The sequence below is a fragment of the Merops nubicus genome, unplaced genomic scaffold (genome assembly GCF_000691845.1).
Source record: "Merops nubicus isolate BGI_N331 unplaced genomic scaffold, ASM69184v1 scaffold352, whole genome shotgun sequence".
Taxonomy (NCBI): domain Eukaryota; kingdom Metazoa; phylum Chordata; class Aves; order Coraciiformes; family Meropidae; genus Merops; species Merops nubicus.
In genome coordinates, this window is record NW_008592630.1 from 67524 (window position 1) to 86173 (window position 18650).

At 38.8% G+C, this 18650-nt stretch overlaps 1 protein-coding gene across 1 annotated transcript in view; it reads right to left on the bottom strand.

Annotated features, from left to right (window-relative positions):
- NPAS3 (neuronal PAS domain protein 3) overlaps positions 1-18650 on the bottom strand; it is a 62892-nt gene that overhangs the window by 12339 nt on the left and 31903 nt on the right. Inside the window, exon 3 of the mRNA XM_008935188.1 lies at positions 12631-12737. Coding sequence (XP_008933436.1) covers positions 12631-12737 — 107 coding nt within the window. The remainder of the gene's footprint in view (positions 1-12630; positions 12738-18650) is intronic.

An 18650-nucleotide genomic window follows, 5' to 3' on the forward strand; every position in this document is an offset into this window, starting at 1 on the left:
AAATCTGTCTGGTTTGTTGGTAACCTGGTGTTACCGAGCAAAGCCCACGTTCATTTTGAGGATCTTCAGTTTGCAGGTACAGGTACATTTATAAATGTAAATTTATTAATTTACATTAATAAAGTTTCCAATTTTGAGAAGAAATGAAAGTAAAGAATTTGTCCTCCCCAAGATCTGCTTGTGAAATTATGTTTTGTTACTAGCAACAAACCAAGCATTTCAGCTTAGTGTAAATTTATGAAAAAGTAATGCCATGTGGTCCTCAATTTATTCAGACTATACTTCAGGCAAATCCCTTACTGAGAATCAGGGTTCAGTTCTGTATTTTGGTACACTAAGAAATGCAAAGAAAGAATTTAAAATTTCTATTTGTTTTATACACAGAGTACCCAGTTTAGTAGACAATGTAGTATGGTGGAAGGTGAGACTTGTGACCACATCAGTGGGATGGCTCATGTGACTGAAGTTACATGGGATTATGCAGGATTGGGTTATACAGTTGTATATATAGACACTTATATTTATAAAACCCCTTTAATCAAAGGGAATAACTGAGGGATAATGTTTTAAGACTAGTGACCTTTATGTTAGCTGCATAGATATAATGCCTAAATGGATGCTAAACTTGACTAAAATTTGCTCAAATGTTACCTAGTTACTCAATTTGAATTCAGTAGTTAGCATGCAAGAAATGCACAGTATGTCATGCTAAGAATTAAAAAAATACCTCACTTATTTCTCAAAGTATGAATATATTGCTATGTACACAGTTCCCAACAGAGGGATTTCAGTTTTCCTTGGTAGCTTTGTGCACAGCAATATTCTTCTAGCAGTGGAGTGAAGGAGGGGGGAGCAGAAGAAACAGTCAGTGTTCTTTGCAGGAACCTATTTCTGTTAGAAAATCAAAATAAATCAGTACAATTTTGTCTTAAGAAATATGGTTGCAAAAAGAAAAAGAACATAGTTTCTTCCTGTAAGGCTGTTCTGAGAAATCAAAGCCAAGGCTTCTAAATAGTGAGTTGTGTTTTAAAAGAAGGAAGTAGCTTAATTCAGTTTGAAGAGGGGATGAAGAAATGGTGTATCAAAAGCAGTCTTTTAGCAAAGTCTCTCACAAAAGGACGTTTTACTGATGTGCATATGCATTTAAAAGCTACACTATATTGTGTATTCAGGTAAGTATTGAGTAAATAGGAAATGATGAGATCATCTTACATATTCACACAGCTTCACAAAGAGGCTCTTTATAATTGGTGAAAATATTGAGGTTACATCTGCTGTGCTATTCACCCTTCTCCTTCAAATACCTTTATCAATGACTGGATGGTATTGATACTGAATTCCCCTTGTTATAAACTTATAAGAATATTTTTAATTTACTGCATGAGGATACAAAATGTCATACTTAATATCATAGTCGGATACTTAGCTGCAGCCACAAGTACTCTTTCCACATTCACAAAACTGGCAGACGAAACATGAAAAGGAATACTGACTCTTTAATCTCCACTTCTCCACCTAAGGCCCAAGGCAAGCTGACAGGGTAACTTCATTCTGGAAACAGAGGGGGTTTTATTTTTTTAATTCTGGATACTTTTTCTTCTGCTTTTGAAAACTCTGGGCTACAGGGGAATGAACCTGGCATAGACTTAAAAAAAGAACAAGTTTCTTTATCTGAAAAGTTACAGTCCTTGATGCTTACAGGAAGGTCATTTTCAAAACCCACAGGAAAAACAGCATCACAGCCAGAAAGAGTGCATTAAGTGCCTTATTTGCTTGTAACAGAGACAGTTTTTCATTTATAACAGCTCCAAGGATCAAGTGAGCCTTTGATGTTGTAAGGACTTTTCTATAGATTTTGCAATTAGTGAGTTAGATGCTTTAAATAGTAAGTATCCACAAATTGGATTTTAGTGATGAAAAAAAAGTACCGAGCGATATTTAGCAATGTTAAACGATGTTTGTTACTTAAACAGAATTACGAGCTAGATGACAGGAGGCTGGGAGACATACAATGAGCAAACCTGTGCCATCTGTGTAATTATTCACAAACACTCTGATTTTGGATCTACTACATGGGGTTGGGTGAGGAAGAGGGGATGCAAGCCATGACTGTGCAAATGTGTCCTCTATACACCGGGTCAGAAGTGTGGCCTCCACAGCATATTGCCTGGGGAAGAATGCCACCTTCCCATCACAAAATCCCCATAGGTCACACTGCTCTACCAATCCTCATTGCAGATGTCTGCTTACCAGCCTTGTGTGACTTCATCTCAACTGAGTTCTCTTAAGAAAAATAGAAAGATGGTAACTGCTTAGAAGAATATCGGTTGCGTGAAGCTTTAGAAAGCTGCGTTTCACTTGCACCATGTGACAGGAGAAAGCCCTAAGTGCTGGACAGAGAACACCTCTTTTAGGTTTGGGTAGAACTCAGTGAATTGTGTCAACACTGACAGACCTGGCTGCTACTGTGATATGAATATTAGACAGTAATGATGCTGTCTTCTAAACATAAATTCATATTTTCCAAGTCAGGAAGCAGCAGGTCATATTCATGGAAGAAAACCAGTACATCACGGGTATCTGAACTCCCACACAACTTCTTCATTCACCTGGGATAATTCTTTCAAGAACAGTCACTCTACAAACACTAAATGTGGCAATTGATTCATTGCTTACTTGTGCAATATGGACTACTGCTTAATCTTCCAGTGTAGGGATGTTACATAAATAAATACCTGACAAATTAGGCCAAAAGAAGTATCAAAACCTTGCAGGGGAAGAAAAACCCCAACCAAACAAAACCAACAAACTTAACCAACTGTTTAGAAAAACTGGAAAGCTTAAGAATCTCTGCAAACTAAGAAATATTCTTCCTGTCTCACTTTGCAGAAAAGCAAATGTTAAATATGTTCTGAATCAAACTGTTAAAAAACCCCACAGATTCATATTAGGATTGAAGTTTGCACCTCAAGGTCATCACTTGCCAAATACAGTGAGAAAAGTCTTGCATGCTACATGCCCAGTTTGGGAAGAAAAGTAACTCTAGATTGTCAAAATAGCTGGAAAAAAAACATTCATGGATTTTGTAACCCAACCTGATCCTAGAATAGTGGTACTCTAGCCCTCTGAAAATTCTACCCTCTGCTAGAGATTCTGCCTTCATCTGATTACAAATTATTTCACATAAGGTCCAGGAAGACGTTTTGCTTAAAATCCAACCTGTGTTATCAGTTTAATCTGTCAGCTCAGAGCAGCGGTACAAATTTATTAAAACCCAGCAAAAATAGAAAAAAAAAAAAAGTATTTCCCAGCACTAGGCACAAATCATCATCTCCTGCTTGAACAACAGAGACATTTCTTCTCCTTTTCCTTTCATAATGGTTATAACACACCTTTTGCTCATGGTCCATCATTTAAAATTACAATTTTATAATTATGCTTATGCCTAACAATAACTGTTATTAAGAATATAAAATGCTAGGTACGATGTTTATTTTAAAACATTACAAAAGTACTGATTAAATATAATGACAGAATTATAATATAATTCAGTGTTTCACCAGATACATTCTTCCATGGAAGTTTACAGTGTGCATATCAGAAAACTTTTCTGTTGTTTTTACAGGTAAAATCAATGTAAATAAATAAATAAGCTTATTTAATAATAATCAGGATTGAAGAATGAACACTAGATTTGTCTAGCTAGGATTCTCCAGGTTTTCTTCCTTCTTTCTTAACTTTCCTTGTCCATCATGATTTGTCTGTCTCCTCATGACTTTTAAAATTTCAATCCTGCCATAAAGTGATTTCCTTCTGCTAATATTGAAATGGTCGTTTAGAAACCCAAGCCTGCTTTGAACACCAACTTCAGACAGAACTTCCATTATCATTAATGAACTCTCTCTGTTCAAACTGGAGGGGAAAATGAAATCCCAGATCCAAATTTTGCCCTCAGCTACTAAAACGTAACATCAGAAGAGAAATTTGGCCCTGCTTGCTTAAGAAACTGAAATCTGTCCTCCATCTCTCCACTAATATTAATGTCCATCATATGACAATCTATGTAAGATTAATGACTTCAGAATGTAACCCTTTCCATGCCAGATATATCCATAGATGATACACAACCAGATCTCCTACACAGAAAAAAAAAAAAACACACACAAAACAGAAGTTTCACAGAAGCAGAGTGGCAGCAATAGCAATTTTCTTTTTTACTTTCATTGGTTAAAGGTGGTTTGTTTCAAGGGACAGGTTCCCTTTAAACTTGCTTTCATCTCTGGGATAAGAGCCTCTGTCTGGGTACTTGAACTGAATGAAATGAGCGGTTTTCTCAGCCTAATCTCTAGAGGACAGGGATCCACAGCACAGTGTCATGGTGACATGGCACAAATGAAACAAGGTTCAAACAGCCTTCTAACCACCACTAAGATTCATCACCATCTCATATTTGGCAGTAAACTACATTAAACATTTTAAAAGCATATTGTCCCTTTATAGCAGATGACTTCTAAAAAGAGAAGAAAAGGGAAAAGAACTTCCATAAGTTCTTCTGCATAAGCCTTAAAAAGACAGCTTAGCACTAACAAAAAATAAGATCCCTTTTAAAATGAAAGAACTTCTGAATAAGTAAGCATCTTACGATCTCAGAGCAAATAGCTAGCAATCTGTGGACTCTTGGTACAAAAGCTTCAGATGTTTGGCAGGGCATTCCCAAAAGCCCACTGAGCCAAAGTCACGGGCACCCACCCACTCACTTTATAAGTTGCCAGACATCAAAACCAGCACTGATCTACCACTGGCCACATCAGTCATGGATGGTAAAGCCTCAAATGATTTATGCAGGTTCTTTCAAATGAGTGCTAGTAAGACCTAGTGCCACACCATCCCATATCTGATATATGCTACACATTTTACTGATATTGTTTTCATATCCTTCTGGCTTTGAAAACTCAGAGATACAAGGTCAGCTGTCCAGATTTTTGAAAAATAAAAAGACAAAAAATCCCCCAAAACAGTAGCACTAATGTGTTTCTAAAACTGGAAAGATTTGTAACAGTTTCTTCATGTCTTCGAAGAGTGACATTTTAGGACGGAGTGTTTCACAGCCTAGTAAACTACAAACAAAATCCTTAACCCATCCTTGGATTTTCAATGCAGCAACACTGTTTCTAACTTAGATTGCAAACTGATGAACATTTTTGGTCTCAGTACTTTTTGGAGTGAACCTCAGCAATGAAGGTAAAAAAATACGTGGCTGAAGCACTTTTGCCCTTCATTTTTAAAATGGCATGTTAAAATGGCTACATTTACATTATGTAGCAAAAGTCACCACATAAATAGTTTAGTGGACAGAGTGAAGGTGAAGCTGCTGGAGGTGCACAGTAAAACCTTTTATTCCCATGGCTTTGCAATTTATCATGTGCTTCTGCAATCTATTACAAGAATAATATCAAAGTCTAAATTCATCTTTGGGGTTGGAAATTTTAAGCACAATGAGACTTAAAAAAAAAATAGAGAAAATGATTAAAGGAGTAACTGGGATGATGGAGGTTCCCTGCAGAAGTCAGAGCTCAACCTTCACTTGATAGCCCCTTATACAGCTGGCACTACATTGATTTTTAATGTAAAAATAGAAGAGTTTAGATGTAAATCTCAACAGACTATGGGCTATGGAAGACTTTCAACAGAGAGCCTACAAACTGAAATGACAACATATTAATCAGTATTGCATTAGATTTAATTTGAAGATGAAAAAGCATCAGGAATTAAGTTAAAGGGTTATTGATGCAAACTATATAGGAGGCATGTTGCAAAATAACTGTATATTGCTAAGCTACAGAAGGCAAAACTCTCCAATTAGGTTCAGTAGCTAATGGCTTAAATAGCTTAAAGGTTTAGCTTTGTAGAGTTTTCTTGTTTGTTTACTATCCAAAAGATCTGATGCTTCAGGTAAACTCTTACACACCTGATACAGAAAACGTTTGTCCAATAGCACAAAATTTGCATGTGAAAAACTCAGCCACAAAATACTATTCAGATTAGAAAGCTATCAGGATTTAAAATGATATCTGAATATTTATATGGATAATTAGAATATCAAATATTATAATAGTGACAACCATCCTCCACAAACAGAAATGTAGGCAGTGGTATAAATTCTCATCTTTCAAGGAATGAACCAACCATGAGTTAATAGTGTATCATGTAGAAAACAAGGGTGCAAGGCATACATAACTTCGTATTGCAGAGTGTGTTCCCTCTTCTAAAGTAACTGGCCTTGGTCAGAGAGCAGACAAAGAAATTAACCTAGACAGAGCAGCATCTCTCATAACCTGAAGACACATTTGCAGGAGCAAACACATCATCTGCAGGATTGCAGAATGTGGCTGCAAGACATGAAACATACACACTCTTGGTTAGGAGCACATCTCTTACGATTCATTAGGACTGAAAAGCAAACACTAGGCATAGGCTAAAAGCAAACGTCATCCTCCTTTTTTGCCTTGTATGAATAAAAGTAACGTTTTCTTTATATGCTTTCATTTCTTCTAGCTTCTTATTGCCTTTTCCCTCATCTTGCTTTATCACCGCTATCTCCAGTCAAAAGGACATAAGGGTGACAGTCTTCAGTGCAGAAATCTTTGCTGGCTTATCGTATGGGCAGAGAGTAAGATGGTGCAGGTGGTCAGACCAACACTTCTGCGATATTTGGAAAACAAGATACACTAGACTGTCGCCAGAATGCCAAGTGGGATTGGTTTAAGAATTAGCTGAACACCAGACATTCTATCAGCCTAATTTAGAATCAATCTTGCTTTTTAGTGATGATAATAAACTTGTACAAACATGAGATTCATTTGTATATTTTAGCATTTTATTTCAGTCCCAGAATGCCAAACCTGACATCGGAATCAGTTTGATTTTTTTAGTGATTGAAGATATTAAGCACTACAAGAGCATTGAAATTTCGATCTGATTAGGATAAAAATTCAGGATCAAAACACTTCTTTTTTTCCCCCTACAGTTTTACTAATTGTGTGCTACTTGACATTGCAGAGTTATTCCGCAGCATGATAGCAAAATATGTGAAGTGTATTTTAGTTTTAGAAATTATCAACTCATTCTATTTGTTTTTCATGTGTTTGAGGTTATTAAAAGAATAAAAAATTATAACTGATGTGCATAAGTTAAAAGGGTTAGTTCAACTACAGCTGGTAGGCTAAACCACTAAGCAATATTTTGTACAGCAATAGAATTTTTCTACTGAACATACATAAAAGAAATCATGAATATATAACTGATTTAAAAGCAGACTGAGGGGGTAATATAGCTTGAAAAATAGGGGAGCCACAAAAGAGGTGAATACGGAATAGTTTATTTTCAGGAAGACTGGATTATTCTAACCAGATAAAGTAGATCAGAGGGAGTGCTACCAAACATACTCATCAGAGACCTTTGCTTTATGGGAAATGAACTGCCCTGGCTCACTGTTCCTGAGGAACTGTATTTCTTATAGCTGTAAATCAAATCCTGAAGAAACAGGATGGTATTTTCTAAGCAATATGTGAGGACAAGTATCTTTTTTGTCAGTGCTAGGTTTCTGAATTTAGACCTCAATTAGGATTCCAAAATGAAAAAGCACATATTATATAGCAATATATACCGGTAACTGTGTTCTTATAAGCAATCTATTAATTTTCAAATGGTGGCACATTTTCTTACATATGTCCAAAAGTATACGCATGGTTGTCTTCAGAGGTTTGATTTTTATCCCTTGCTGCTTTCTTAATGACCTTAGTTGAACAGTAACAAGTTCGATGAAGATCATTATTTTTTCCAATTAAATGGAAGATGTATACTTACAGCACATGTCATCCATTCATTTTTAGCAAGAAATGTACTTCTTAAATCAAAAAGGGATGTTACAGACCTCTTTATGGTAATGGTGTGATCCAAAGGGAAGCACATATGCACAGCACCCCACTCCAGAGAGCAGCATCCGTCACCCTTGCTGAGCTCTACAGACAGTGCTAAGATCTAATACAACAGTAATTTTATTAAACTGCTTGATTTCCAATATTGATTTGACATTAAATGTATCCTGTTAGCTTTAAGATCAGGAATATTTTCTTGTCAGTGGAACAAAGGCAGTTCTACCCATGCAGGGACTCATGACCAGGGACTCATGACTTGGTGAAAACATGTACTTTGCTTGATGTGCAGTTCAGTCCTGCAACGTTTCTATGCCGAGGTAAGTAAAAAGAGAGGAACTCATCACCTTCCCCTTTTTTACAAGTGGTAAAGTAGAACTGGGGGGCATGAGGGGTGTTTAGGTGTTCTAGATGCATAAATACGAAACATAAAACATGCAACTTCAACTCTTGCATGCCACATATCCTAATGAAGAGCTCTGAAGAGCTAGGATTAGGGACTGTATCTGAGCAAGGGTACAACTAGACCTGCAATTTTTGAGAGCTTGGGTTCAAGCACAAGTTGTTGCAGCTTAGCCAGTTGGTGTGTGTCAGGTGAGTCAACAGCTGCACCATGATGTACAGGCTGTTAGTTAAGAGAACGTTTTATCTAATCTCTGACAGAGACTTAATTTATGATAAGTGATATGTCAGGATGCTACCAGTAACTAGTTAAACAAACACAGCATGACAAACAAATGAGAAGTTTCACAGACTTCTGAAACCACGAAGCACTACAAAATGAGAACTATTAATAAGGTGGAATTGTAACATCAAACAGTTGGGGAGAGGTTTGTGAAAAAGCCTGATCATTAAAAGCTTGAACGGAACAACATAGAAACAATATCGCTAAAGCTTTTATTTCTGTTTGAAAACAACTGATGCTTCAGTAACTTATCATCAGGTATGACTGTGCTGGAATAAATGCAGGCAAATGTAGAGTCAGAGAGTTAAAGAATGAATGTCATTTTATCAATCCACAAGGGCATCAAGCTATAATTAACGTAAATCTCTAAGCAGAAATATTTACCCTACTGAACTAAAGAAATTTTTGCTATTTTCTTCACAGGGTTGAGAATTTTAGCCCACATAAATTTGCTTTTGACTGTAACTGACCTTTCATTACGGCAGCAGTTCCCTCACAAAAGACTGTTGTTGCTGCTACAGTCCTACAGACCTTCTTCACCATTATACTTGTTATGGTCACATTCCTGAAACTACTTTTGCCTTCTTTCATCCAAGATAGCATTAACAAGACTTGTTTTTCAAAATTTCTAATGGGCTGCTATGATTTGAAACCATCACCAGCCCTCTTGATTTTTTTTCTGTGTGATTTTGTGCAACATTTTCTTTGCTTGTTTTCCTCTTTGATGCCCATGAATAACCTGGATGACAAGGAAAGATGTACTGGTCTTACTTTTTCCATTTTTTATGATATGTTGTCAATGAATAGGCAGAGTACCTCTGTACCTGGCATGGACTGATTACCTGGCATGGACTGGTTACCTGCAACGGTACGGGGTGGGAAGCAACTGGACAGGTTGTTGCATTGCAGAAAAGGACCTTGGGATCCTGGTGGACATCATGCTAAGCACGAATCAGCTCTATAAGCTGTACTAAAAAATATATAGCCAGTAGATCACAGGAAGTCATTATTCCACTTCACTCATCACTCCAGATTGCATCTGGAATCTAATTTTAGGCTTCCAGCACAGGAAACATACTGATAAACTTCTGTGAGCTTAGCAGAGGTCTGTCAAGATGATCAGAGGCTGGAGTACTTGCCCTGGGACCAGGCCTATCCAGCCTGAAGAAGAGGTGGTTTTGGGTGAACCTAATAGCATACATGTGAGGAGGTTATTGCAAAGTCAGAGCCATGAGCAATGTAATCAAAACAGGGAAATTCCAACTAGATAGAAGGGAAAAAAAAAAAAATCACTGTGAGGGTAAGTAAGCCCTTACTAAGGATAATTAGAAGGGGCCACTCACAGAAACTGTGCAAAGTCTGACCTTGAAGGTTTTCTAGATCAACTAGAAAAGTGTTGAACAATTTGCTAATGAATCAGTGTTGATCCTCTTTTGAACATGAAGTAGGACTAGATGATGTCCCAGGGTACCTTCCAGCCTGAATGAACACCTTGTTCCTATACACCAAGAGAACAACTATACATAAAAGATGTAACCAGCCTCATCTATTGATAAAAATCAGCCTAGCAAAAATAATTACGATACAGCCACAGAGCCAAATTTGGAACCTCACTGTGCTAGATGCTGATAATGTGTCCATAAAGCTTGCAATCCAATCAGCTAAACTGGACATAAAGTGAGAGCAGGAACACAGTAAGGTGAGATTATTTTCTAGAAGTCATTCCTGTCTCCACAGTCTCCTGAGTCCCAGTCCTCATACACTGGACCACACTGCTCTCCCACTGTTTGCACAGGCCTCGTAAGTTTTCTGGAGATAAATGTTTCATAAAGCATATTCTATTTCAGAGGGAAATAGTCATTCAGAAGATTAAGGTCTTTTTCAAATGGGATGCTCATCTCTGCCAGGTGATATGTCAAGTCTGAACCATAAATATCTTCTGGTTGCTCAGTCAGATAGCGCAGCAGAAGCACAACTTGTCGTTTTTGACTTCCAGTTGCAAGAGCACCAAGTAAGTTTCTGAATTTCTTCCTTCATTTCTGAGCAACTCTTTTGCTGACTGCATGCCCCAGTAGGAAGGATAAGGCCATTAACAGTATACATACAGGAAAGACTTTACCATCCCATGCCAAAGTATGTAGGGAAGATATGAGGTGGCTAACAACCAGAGGAATAAACAGATCAATGCATTCACTTATGGCACATGAAGCAGCAAAGAAAGCAGCAAGCCAAGTTAGAAACTAGGCCATGGGGGAAGAAATAAGCCAGGTCATCAGTCCAATTCCAATCATATAGCAATCCCCAAGGAACAGCATCACACATACATCTCTCTCTTTCTGTCCTGGTCTTGATGTTGTCCTGCCGTCACTGGGAATTCTACTTGTAGTGAACAGCCAGGAAGCCCCTCCACTAACAGGAAGCCCTACACAGTGCACCCACTACACAAATAAGCTCCCCCTATTCACTGCAGGCAGAGGCAACCTTCATACTGTCAACTTTAGAGGTGGGACACCTGATGTTAATGCTAAAGGCAGGGTGCCTGGTGGTGATCCCCTAATTGGTTTTCACCCAAGGTTGGCTGGGCCTTGAGAGAAAAGCAAGAGGAAGGTCTCTCCTGCCTGGTTGTGGACATCATCCACATGTCAAACCTGATTCAGGGCTTGGGGTTTAGACTCTGACAACTAACACATTCTCAATATTAAATGCTCAAAATGTAAATGATGCAAAATTACCTTGTTTGTAATTTTGGATAGTTGATTTTATGTTTTTTTTTCCTACAGAAATATATGTAACCTGACCTTCTTATGGCAAATGCACTTTACCTTCTAGAAGCTTCAGGAACTATTTGACAGCTTTACAGAGCTTGACACTATTGTTGGCTGCCACATATTATCATAGAAGCTGATGCTGTTCTCCTGTTTTCCAGTTGCAGTTATCCTTCTATCTTCCCTTGGGGATTAAGCAAGGTAGTTTTGGACTGAAGATTTATACTGCCTTCTATTGTAGTCATATCAGTTTGTAAAAGCTAATTAAATGTGGCTGTATTTGGGTTGCTACCCTTCTATTAGGAAATGCTAGCAGGAGATGATGCAGGGGGATCAGAGTTATTAAAATCTGGGACTCTGAATTTAAGAGGCAGTTTGCAGATAGTCTTTTACATTAAGAAAAACACACAAGTCAATCATAAACTCAGTCAGTCACTGAAACTTCCCAAGAATTATCTGGCTTTACTGCAGGCACAGATAAATTAGAGATTATGGGACTAAGTCTTTTTTCGCACCAGGGTAAATCAGGAGCACCATCACTGAAGTCAACAGATCTCAAAAAGAAAAGAATTAGGGCCTATGGCTTTTAATAAGAGGAATACAAAGAGTTTAATTACAAGGAATCAAGCTGAACCTCCCTTCCCCCATACACAGACATATGCACACATTCTCTGGTAAGGTTTGTGTCTCGTAACATTTTTCTACTTCTGCTATCCTTATTCTGACCAGACATTACTTGTGTGTAAATAACAGGGACTTAGATACTATAGGGATGGAGGCCATTTAGATGTTAATACATGGTGTGCTTAACACAGTGGTAGAGCCATAGCTCAGTTCTCTCCTGAAAAAACTGGTGAAATCCCAAACATGCTGCAGTTTTTGACCTCTACATTATGACTCAGAAATAAAAAACAAAGAAGTTCATTTTCTGTGCTAGGGAGGGAGTTTCTCACCTAAAAAGTACCTCTTTGAAGGAGTAAAATAATGCACATGTTAATGAACAGCTGCTGGAAACTCTTGTAATAAAAATATAATTGTTTATTTCCACATATATGAACAATCTTATATGTCTATAAAAAAGTAGAAAATAAATAATACAAAAAGTTATAGTTGAGACACGCTCTATGAAACCCTATGATAAAAAAGTTGGTGAAGGATATAGTCCCTAGTTGTGTAATATAAGTAGTAAGTTCAGGAACAATCAAGTGTTGTAACAGATTATTTTGACAAAAACGGAAGTACTTACAGTCTAAGTGACTATGTCTGATGCCCTCCACATCTTCAGCATGAATGAAGTGGTAACATCTCTTTCCTACAATATCTACAGGGGTCAGATCCATGTAATCACTAATCCTAAAAAGGAAAAAAAATACAGCCTATAATTCAAGAAAGAAAAGAATGAAAGAACTGTCAAATGACTCAGAAAGTGCTGTCTGCTGAAAAGTTTTTTCACCAATATAGTAATTTGGATGTATGGAGTATCTGTACAAACGAGACACAGCCTTAAAAAAAAATGTTTTTTAAAGAGACCTTGAAATCATTTTATCCATTTAAATAAGTGGAAAGTTAAATTCTAGTGTATATTCTCCCCGTAGCGTAACACCAAGACTACATAATTCCAGGAAGTTGTAAAGCATTAGCAACAATCAAAAATCCTCATTAAAATACCCAGATGATTCAAGGTTATACAATAAAGTTAAAACGTGTTATGTTTATACCAAATGATTAGAGACACATTTCATTTTAACAGATTGGTCTGCTATTGGGTATATTCATAAAAAAGCTCTTCAACCATTTCTTGGCATCAAGTCCAAACTGATATTTCAAGGGATATAATTTAAATGCTGAGACATACAGATGCCTCAGGGTGTTATCTTTTTTAGTCTGATTCATTTGGGAACTCAGCTTTCACTCTGGGCCCTTTCAACTGGGACTTTGTTGTTTATTGCACACAGAAACTTTAAAATCTATTCTGCAGACATGTGTGTGTGCGTCTGCCTGTGTCTGCATGCTCGTGTCTGTGTGCACATATAAACTTCTGTCATGGAGTGTGAAGATGTCAGTGTCCTTAAATGCAGTGCAGAAAATAACAAAACAATTGGAAATGCCTAGCTCACACAGGCATTTAAAAGTCTGTCTGTTTTCTGGAAATAGGGTCATTTTTTAGGGTTTTAAATATACTGCAATTATTGAGGTTAAGCCCACTTATCCATTGTAAGATATAATTTAATAGTATGATCAGTTTTCTTGGGTACCCAACCCCCTGAGCTGCAAGACATGGACAGAGAGCAAAATGCAGCCTCTGTAATCCAAGGGGAAATAACTAGCAACGTGCTACACCACAAGTCTATGGGGCTGGATGGGACTCACCCAAGACTACTGAGGGAGCTGGCAGAAGAGCTCACCAAGCCACTTTCCATCATTTATCGGGAGTCCTGGATAACCAGTGAGGTCCCAGGTGACTGGAGATGGGCAAGTGTGCTGTCTACACCCTTCTAGAAGAAGGGTGGGAAGGAGGATCAGGGGAACTACAGGCCTGTCAGTCTGACCTCAGTGATGGGGAAAGTTATGGAGCAGATCATCTTGAGTGCTATCAAGTGGCACGTGTAGGATAGCCAGGTGTTCAGGCCCAGTCAGCATGGGCTTATGAGAGGTAGGTCCTGCTTGACTAACATGATCTTCTTTGATGACAAGGTGATCTGCCTAGTAGATGAAGGAAAGGCTGTGGATATTGTTTATCTGGACTTTAGTAAAATCTTTGACAGTGTTTCCCACAGCATTCTCCTGGAGAAACTGGCTACTCATGGCTTGGATGGGCATACGCTTCACCGGGTAAAAAACTGGCTGGATGGCCTGACCAAAAGGGTTGTGGTGAATGGAGATAAATCCAGTTGGTGGTTGGTCACAAGTGGTGTTACCCAGGGCTCAGTACTAGGGTCAGTTCTGTTTAACATCTTTATCAGTGATCTGGATGAGGGGATCAAGTGCAGCCTCAGTAAGTTTGCAGATGACACCAAGTTGGGCAGGAGTGTTGATTGGATCAAGGGTAGGGAGGCTCTACAGAGGGATCTGGACAGGTTGGATTGATGGGCTGAGGCAAATAGTACGAGGTTCAGCAAGGCCAAGTACTGAGTCCTGCACTTGGGTCACAACAACCACAATGCTACAGGCTTGGGGAAGAGTGGCTGGAAAGATGCCCAGTGGAAAAGGACCTGGGAGTGGTGGTTGATAGCCAGCTGAATGTGAGCCAGCAGTGTGCCCAGGTGGCCAAGACACCAAACAGCATCCTGGCTTGATTCAGAAACAGTGTGGCCAACAGGACCAGGGAAGTGATTGTGACCCTGTACTCAGCACTGGTGAGGCCACACCTCGAATACTGTCTTCAGTTTGGGGCCCCTCACTACAAAAAACACAGTGAGGTGCTGGAGCTGTCCAAAGAAGGGCAACTAAGCTGGTGAAGGGTCTAGAGAACAAGTCTCATGAAGAATGGCTGAGGGAACTGGGGTGTTTTAGTGTGGAAAAAAAAGAGGCTCAGAGGAGACCTTATTGCTCTCAACTGCCTGAAAGGAGGTTGTAGCAAGTTTGGAGCTGATCTCTTCATACCAGTTACAAGTGATAGGGCAAGAGAAAGATTGGATATTAGGAAAAATCTCTTCACTGAAAGGTTGTTAAGCACTGAAACAGGCTGCCAAGGAAGTGGTGGAGTCACCATCCCTGGGGGTATTTAAAAGACATGTAGATGTGGCACTTGGGGATGTAGTTTAGTGATGGACTCGGTAGTATTAACTGTTGGTCTCAATGATCTTAAAGGTCTTTTCCAACCTAGAAGATTCTATTACTCTATGATTCTGTAATATTAAGAAAAAGCTGTTTCAGTCAGATGAAGAAGATAGGATTTTTTTTTTTAAAAAATAATTGAATGAAAATATTGGAAGAAATTACTGAAATGAACAAATTGGAAGAAGCAGCAGAAAGAATATTCAGATGTAAGTGCTGATCACTGGCAAGCAATGACACTGAAACTGGAAGCAAAAGAAATTTTACCAAACAGGACACTCATGTTCAAAGGTAGTAAATATGGAAAATAAATAATTTGAGTAGAGAAACTAAAGAAATATTATAGTACATCTTAGAGCACTAGTTAGGAGACAGCTCTTGTGGCTCCCAAGTCCTCTGACAAAATAAAGGAATGGGTTGATGGGTAGGAACTCAGTTCTACTGAATAAACAGACCTGCTCCTGTAAAACATAGGCAAAGGCTTACATCTGAGCAGATCAGTGGTTCCACTGACGTACACAACTTTTAACATGATTGAAATTTTAAAGTATGTAAAGGTAGGTGCAGTGCTTTGCTGAATTAGGACCAAATTGTGCACACATTTGTAGGCTTGAGGCCGTCTACACAAGGCTGCTTCTGCATATCTATAGGAACTACTAGCAACCACTGTCATGGCCAACAGGTCAAACCTCTCCCACTTGGAAAACACCACATTCACAGGGTAATTTTTGGTCATATATTAGCAGATATGGCTATAGCAGTCCACATTAATCTGGGCTATATGGTCTCTCCAGATATTGTCCAATCACCAACAGTTGGCACTGAAATAACACAGGCTGCTGTCCTACTCTAGCAGCAGTGTCTTTATTTTGTTTTTAGTTATTTATCACTGCCTAAGACAATTTGTGTTCTGCAGGTGCTCTTCTTGCTCTACTAAGTAATAAAAAAATTCTAGACTATTTTAAACTAGATGGTGAAGTTTAGATAACATGAATCTCCCCACATTTGGAATACAGACATGAATTAACATACCATATTTTAGGCAACAAAATTTTACATCCCCATTTAACACTCAGAACAAACTATTATTTGTTAGAGATAGCCAGTGTATTAGTTAATGGATCATTTCTCAAGGGGAAGCTAACTGTTGACTACTTTGTGCACTGAGTCCAGGACTCTGATGCAGATGTCTTCATTCAGAGGAAGGTAACAAGATGCACCCAAAGACTTGAGCAATGTCACTCCTGCTCCCTGCTGTTGCAAGCAGGCAACCACTCGGAAAACTAGGAATGCTATTGATCTCACCCCTGCTGATCCAATGGTCCACTGTGAGCATTTATTTCTGTTAAGTAGCATGGCTTCTGCTCCATACTCTCTGCAGCTGCCAGTAACTCCCCACTGCTCCATAAACAGTGCTCACAGCTTCCCCAGCATGGACCCATTTTTCTGTGTTTTCATCAATGTTGTGCTTGCTTTATGGTGGCACCACAAAGAATTTCCCAGCTGCCTGCAAATGTCAGGAGTCAAGCCCATATATTCAGGTTGCGTTACTCATCTCCTTTTCTGCAGTCCCAGAAGAGAGATCCCAACTTCCTCGGCTCGGAGAATGGCCTTGGCAAATGCCCAGATAATTCATCTGACAGCTCAATCAGCTATTCAGTTAATTCCTTCCTTTCTTCTGTCCTTTCCATTCCTTCAGCTTTTACAGTCATACTCTGCTTTGTACCTGCTATGAAATCCAAGTACTGTGAATCTTACTCCATTTTCCATCAGTGGAAATCTCACTGCCTCAGTGAGCTAACATTCACCTCCCAGTCCTGGTAGAAGTGTTTCTACTATTTGAAATTCCTTTTATAAACTATTTTTAACACTGACACGGGGGCCTAAAATGGAACTATTTGCAACGCAAATTCAGTTACCATCATATGCATTCTCCCAAGCATAGGAGATAAAATCCATCACTAACAAAGAAAAGTTGCTTTATAATGTTGCCTTTACCTTAATGAATGAAAAGCATTAGTAAGCTCAACACTTTCTTGCATAAGTCAGCTGGCTTACCACATGTTATCAGCTCTTTCTATGTGACTACCAATTAGCGCTCCACATCTGATGCATTTTACGTTTTCCAGTGATGCCTTTCTCAGGCGTTTGAAAGTTTTACTGCCACATGAATGTAAAGGCAAGGTTTGAGAAAAATGTTTAATTAAAAAAAAACATAAACAATTTAGGGCTCATAAAAATGCCAAACTGGCAGCAGAGAGAGTATAAATCTTTCTAACGCGGCCCACGAATTCGTATCACACTTGATCTGATGGAATAGTTCATTCTTCACATCCATTTGATTGCTGGCTTTTTTATTGAGGCTGCCAACAAAGGTAACAGTAAGTGCTGGTGATTTTGTTAAAAGGAAATCTGTTCATTATGAACTGGACAGGTACCAGCAACTCATCTCATAGAGGCCATTGAAGAGCTCTGCAGCGGTTTCCATTACTACCTAGGTAGGTCACAGTCAAATCAAAGACTAAGGCAAAATGATTCTTCTAGATCCTACTGCTAATTCCCAGAGCTCTTTCACCACATGCCAGATTATACAGAATTTACTTGCTCACTGGCTAGAGTTAGAGGCAAAAACTAAGGCCAAACTTTAATAGTGTTACCAATTTTTTTCTGTGACTTTGTGCAAGCCACTGGCTGTGGAGCAGTTTTGCAAAGCCTAAAAATCAGGATAACATATTCTCTCTTAGATAATGCTTTGGAAGCATAGATGAAGTGTTCTCTCTGATAGCCAAGTAATATTATTGTTAATACTATTGTGGCACTTTGGCAACATGACAGCAAACTCATTACTCATATACTCATACTCTCATAACTAAAATCCAAGATTATTTTAAATTCTTTAAGGCCTTGATTCAACAAAACATTTGTGTTTACACTTTTTAATAGAAGTTTATATAGATACGCTATTCTGATCATAGTTATTTCATTATGAGTAAGCAATTATGATTGCTTATGTCAGAGAGCTTTAACTCTTACTTTATAATATGCCACAGCTGGTGTCTCATGAAAACCTTGCACTAGTTATCTTGTTTACTCCACTTTTTGGTGGTAGGTCCCTTTGACAAAATCTTTGTCTGCATTACCTCCTTTCTTTCTTTCCAGCCTTTCCTCCATACTTCAGACTTCCATCAGTGGACCCAAACTTCTTTATTACTTTGTCTTTCTCAAGTTATTTTCACTCTACTCTGAATAAACGTCCTCTAAATTTAAGTTTTATTTTTTTCAGGGCCCCAAGGGCACTAACAAGCCTTAGTGGTATTGACCAACCCCCTGGGCCTCCCTGCACCCTGCCCACTGCCCAGGACTCCATTTCAACCCATTTGGGTTCCCCTAACACTGCCCACAGCCCAGGATCCCATTCCAGCCCCTCCAGGGCTCCCCCTGCCCTGCCCATGGCCCGGGTCCCCACGGCAGCCCCCCAGGCCGGCAGGC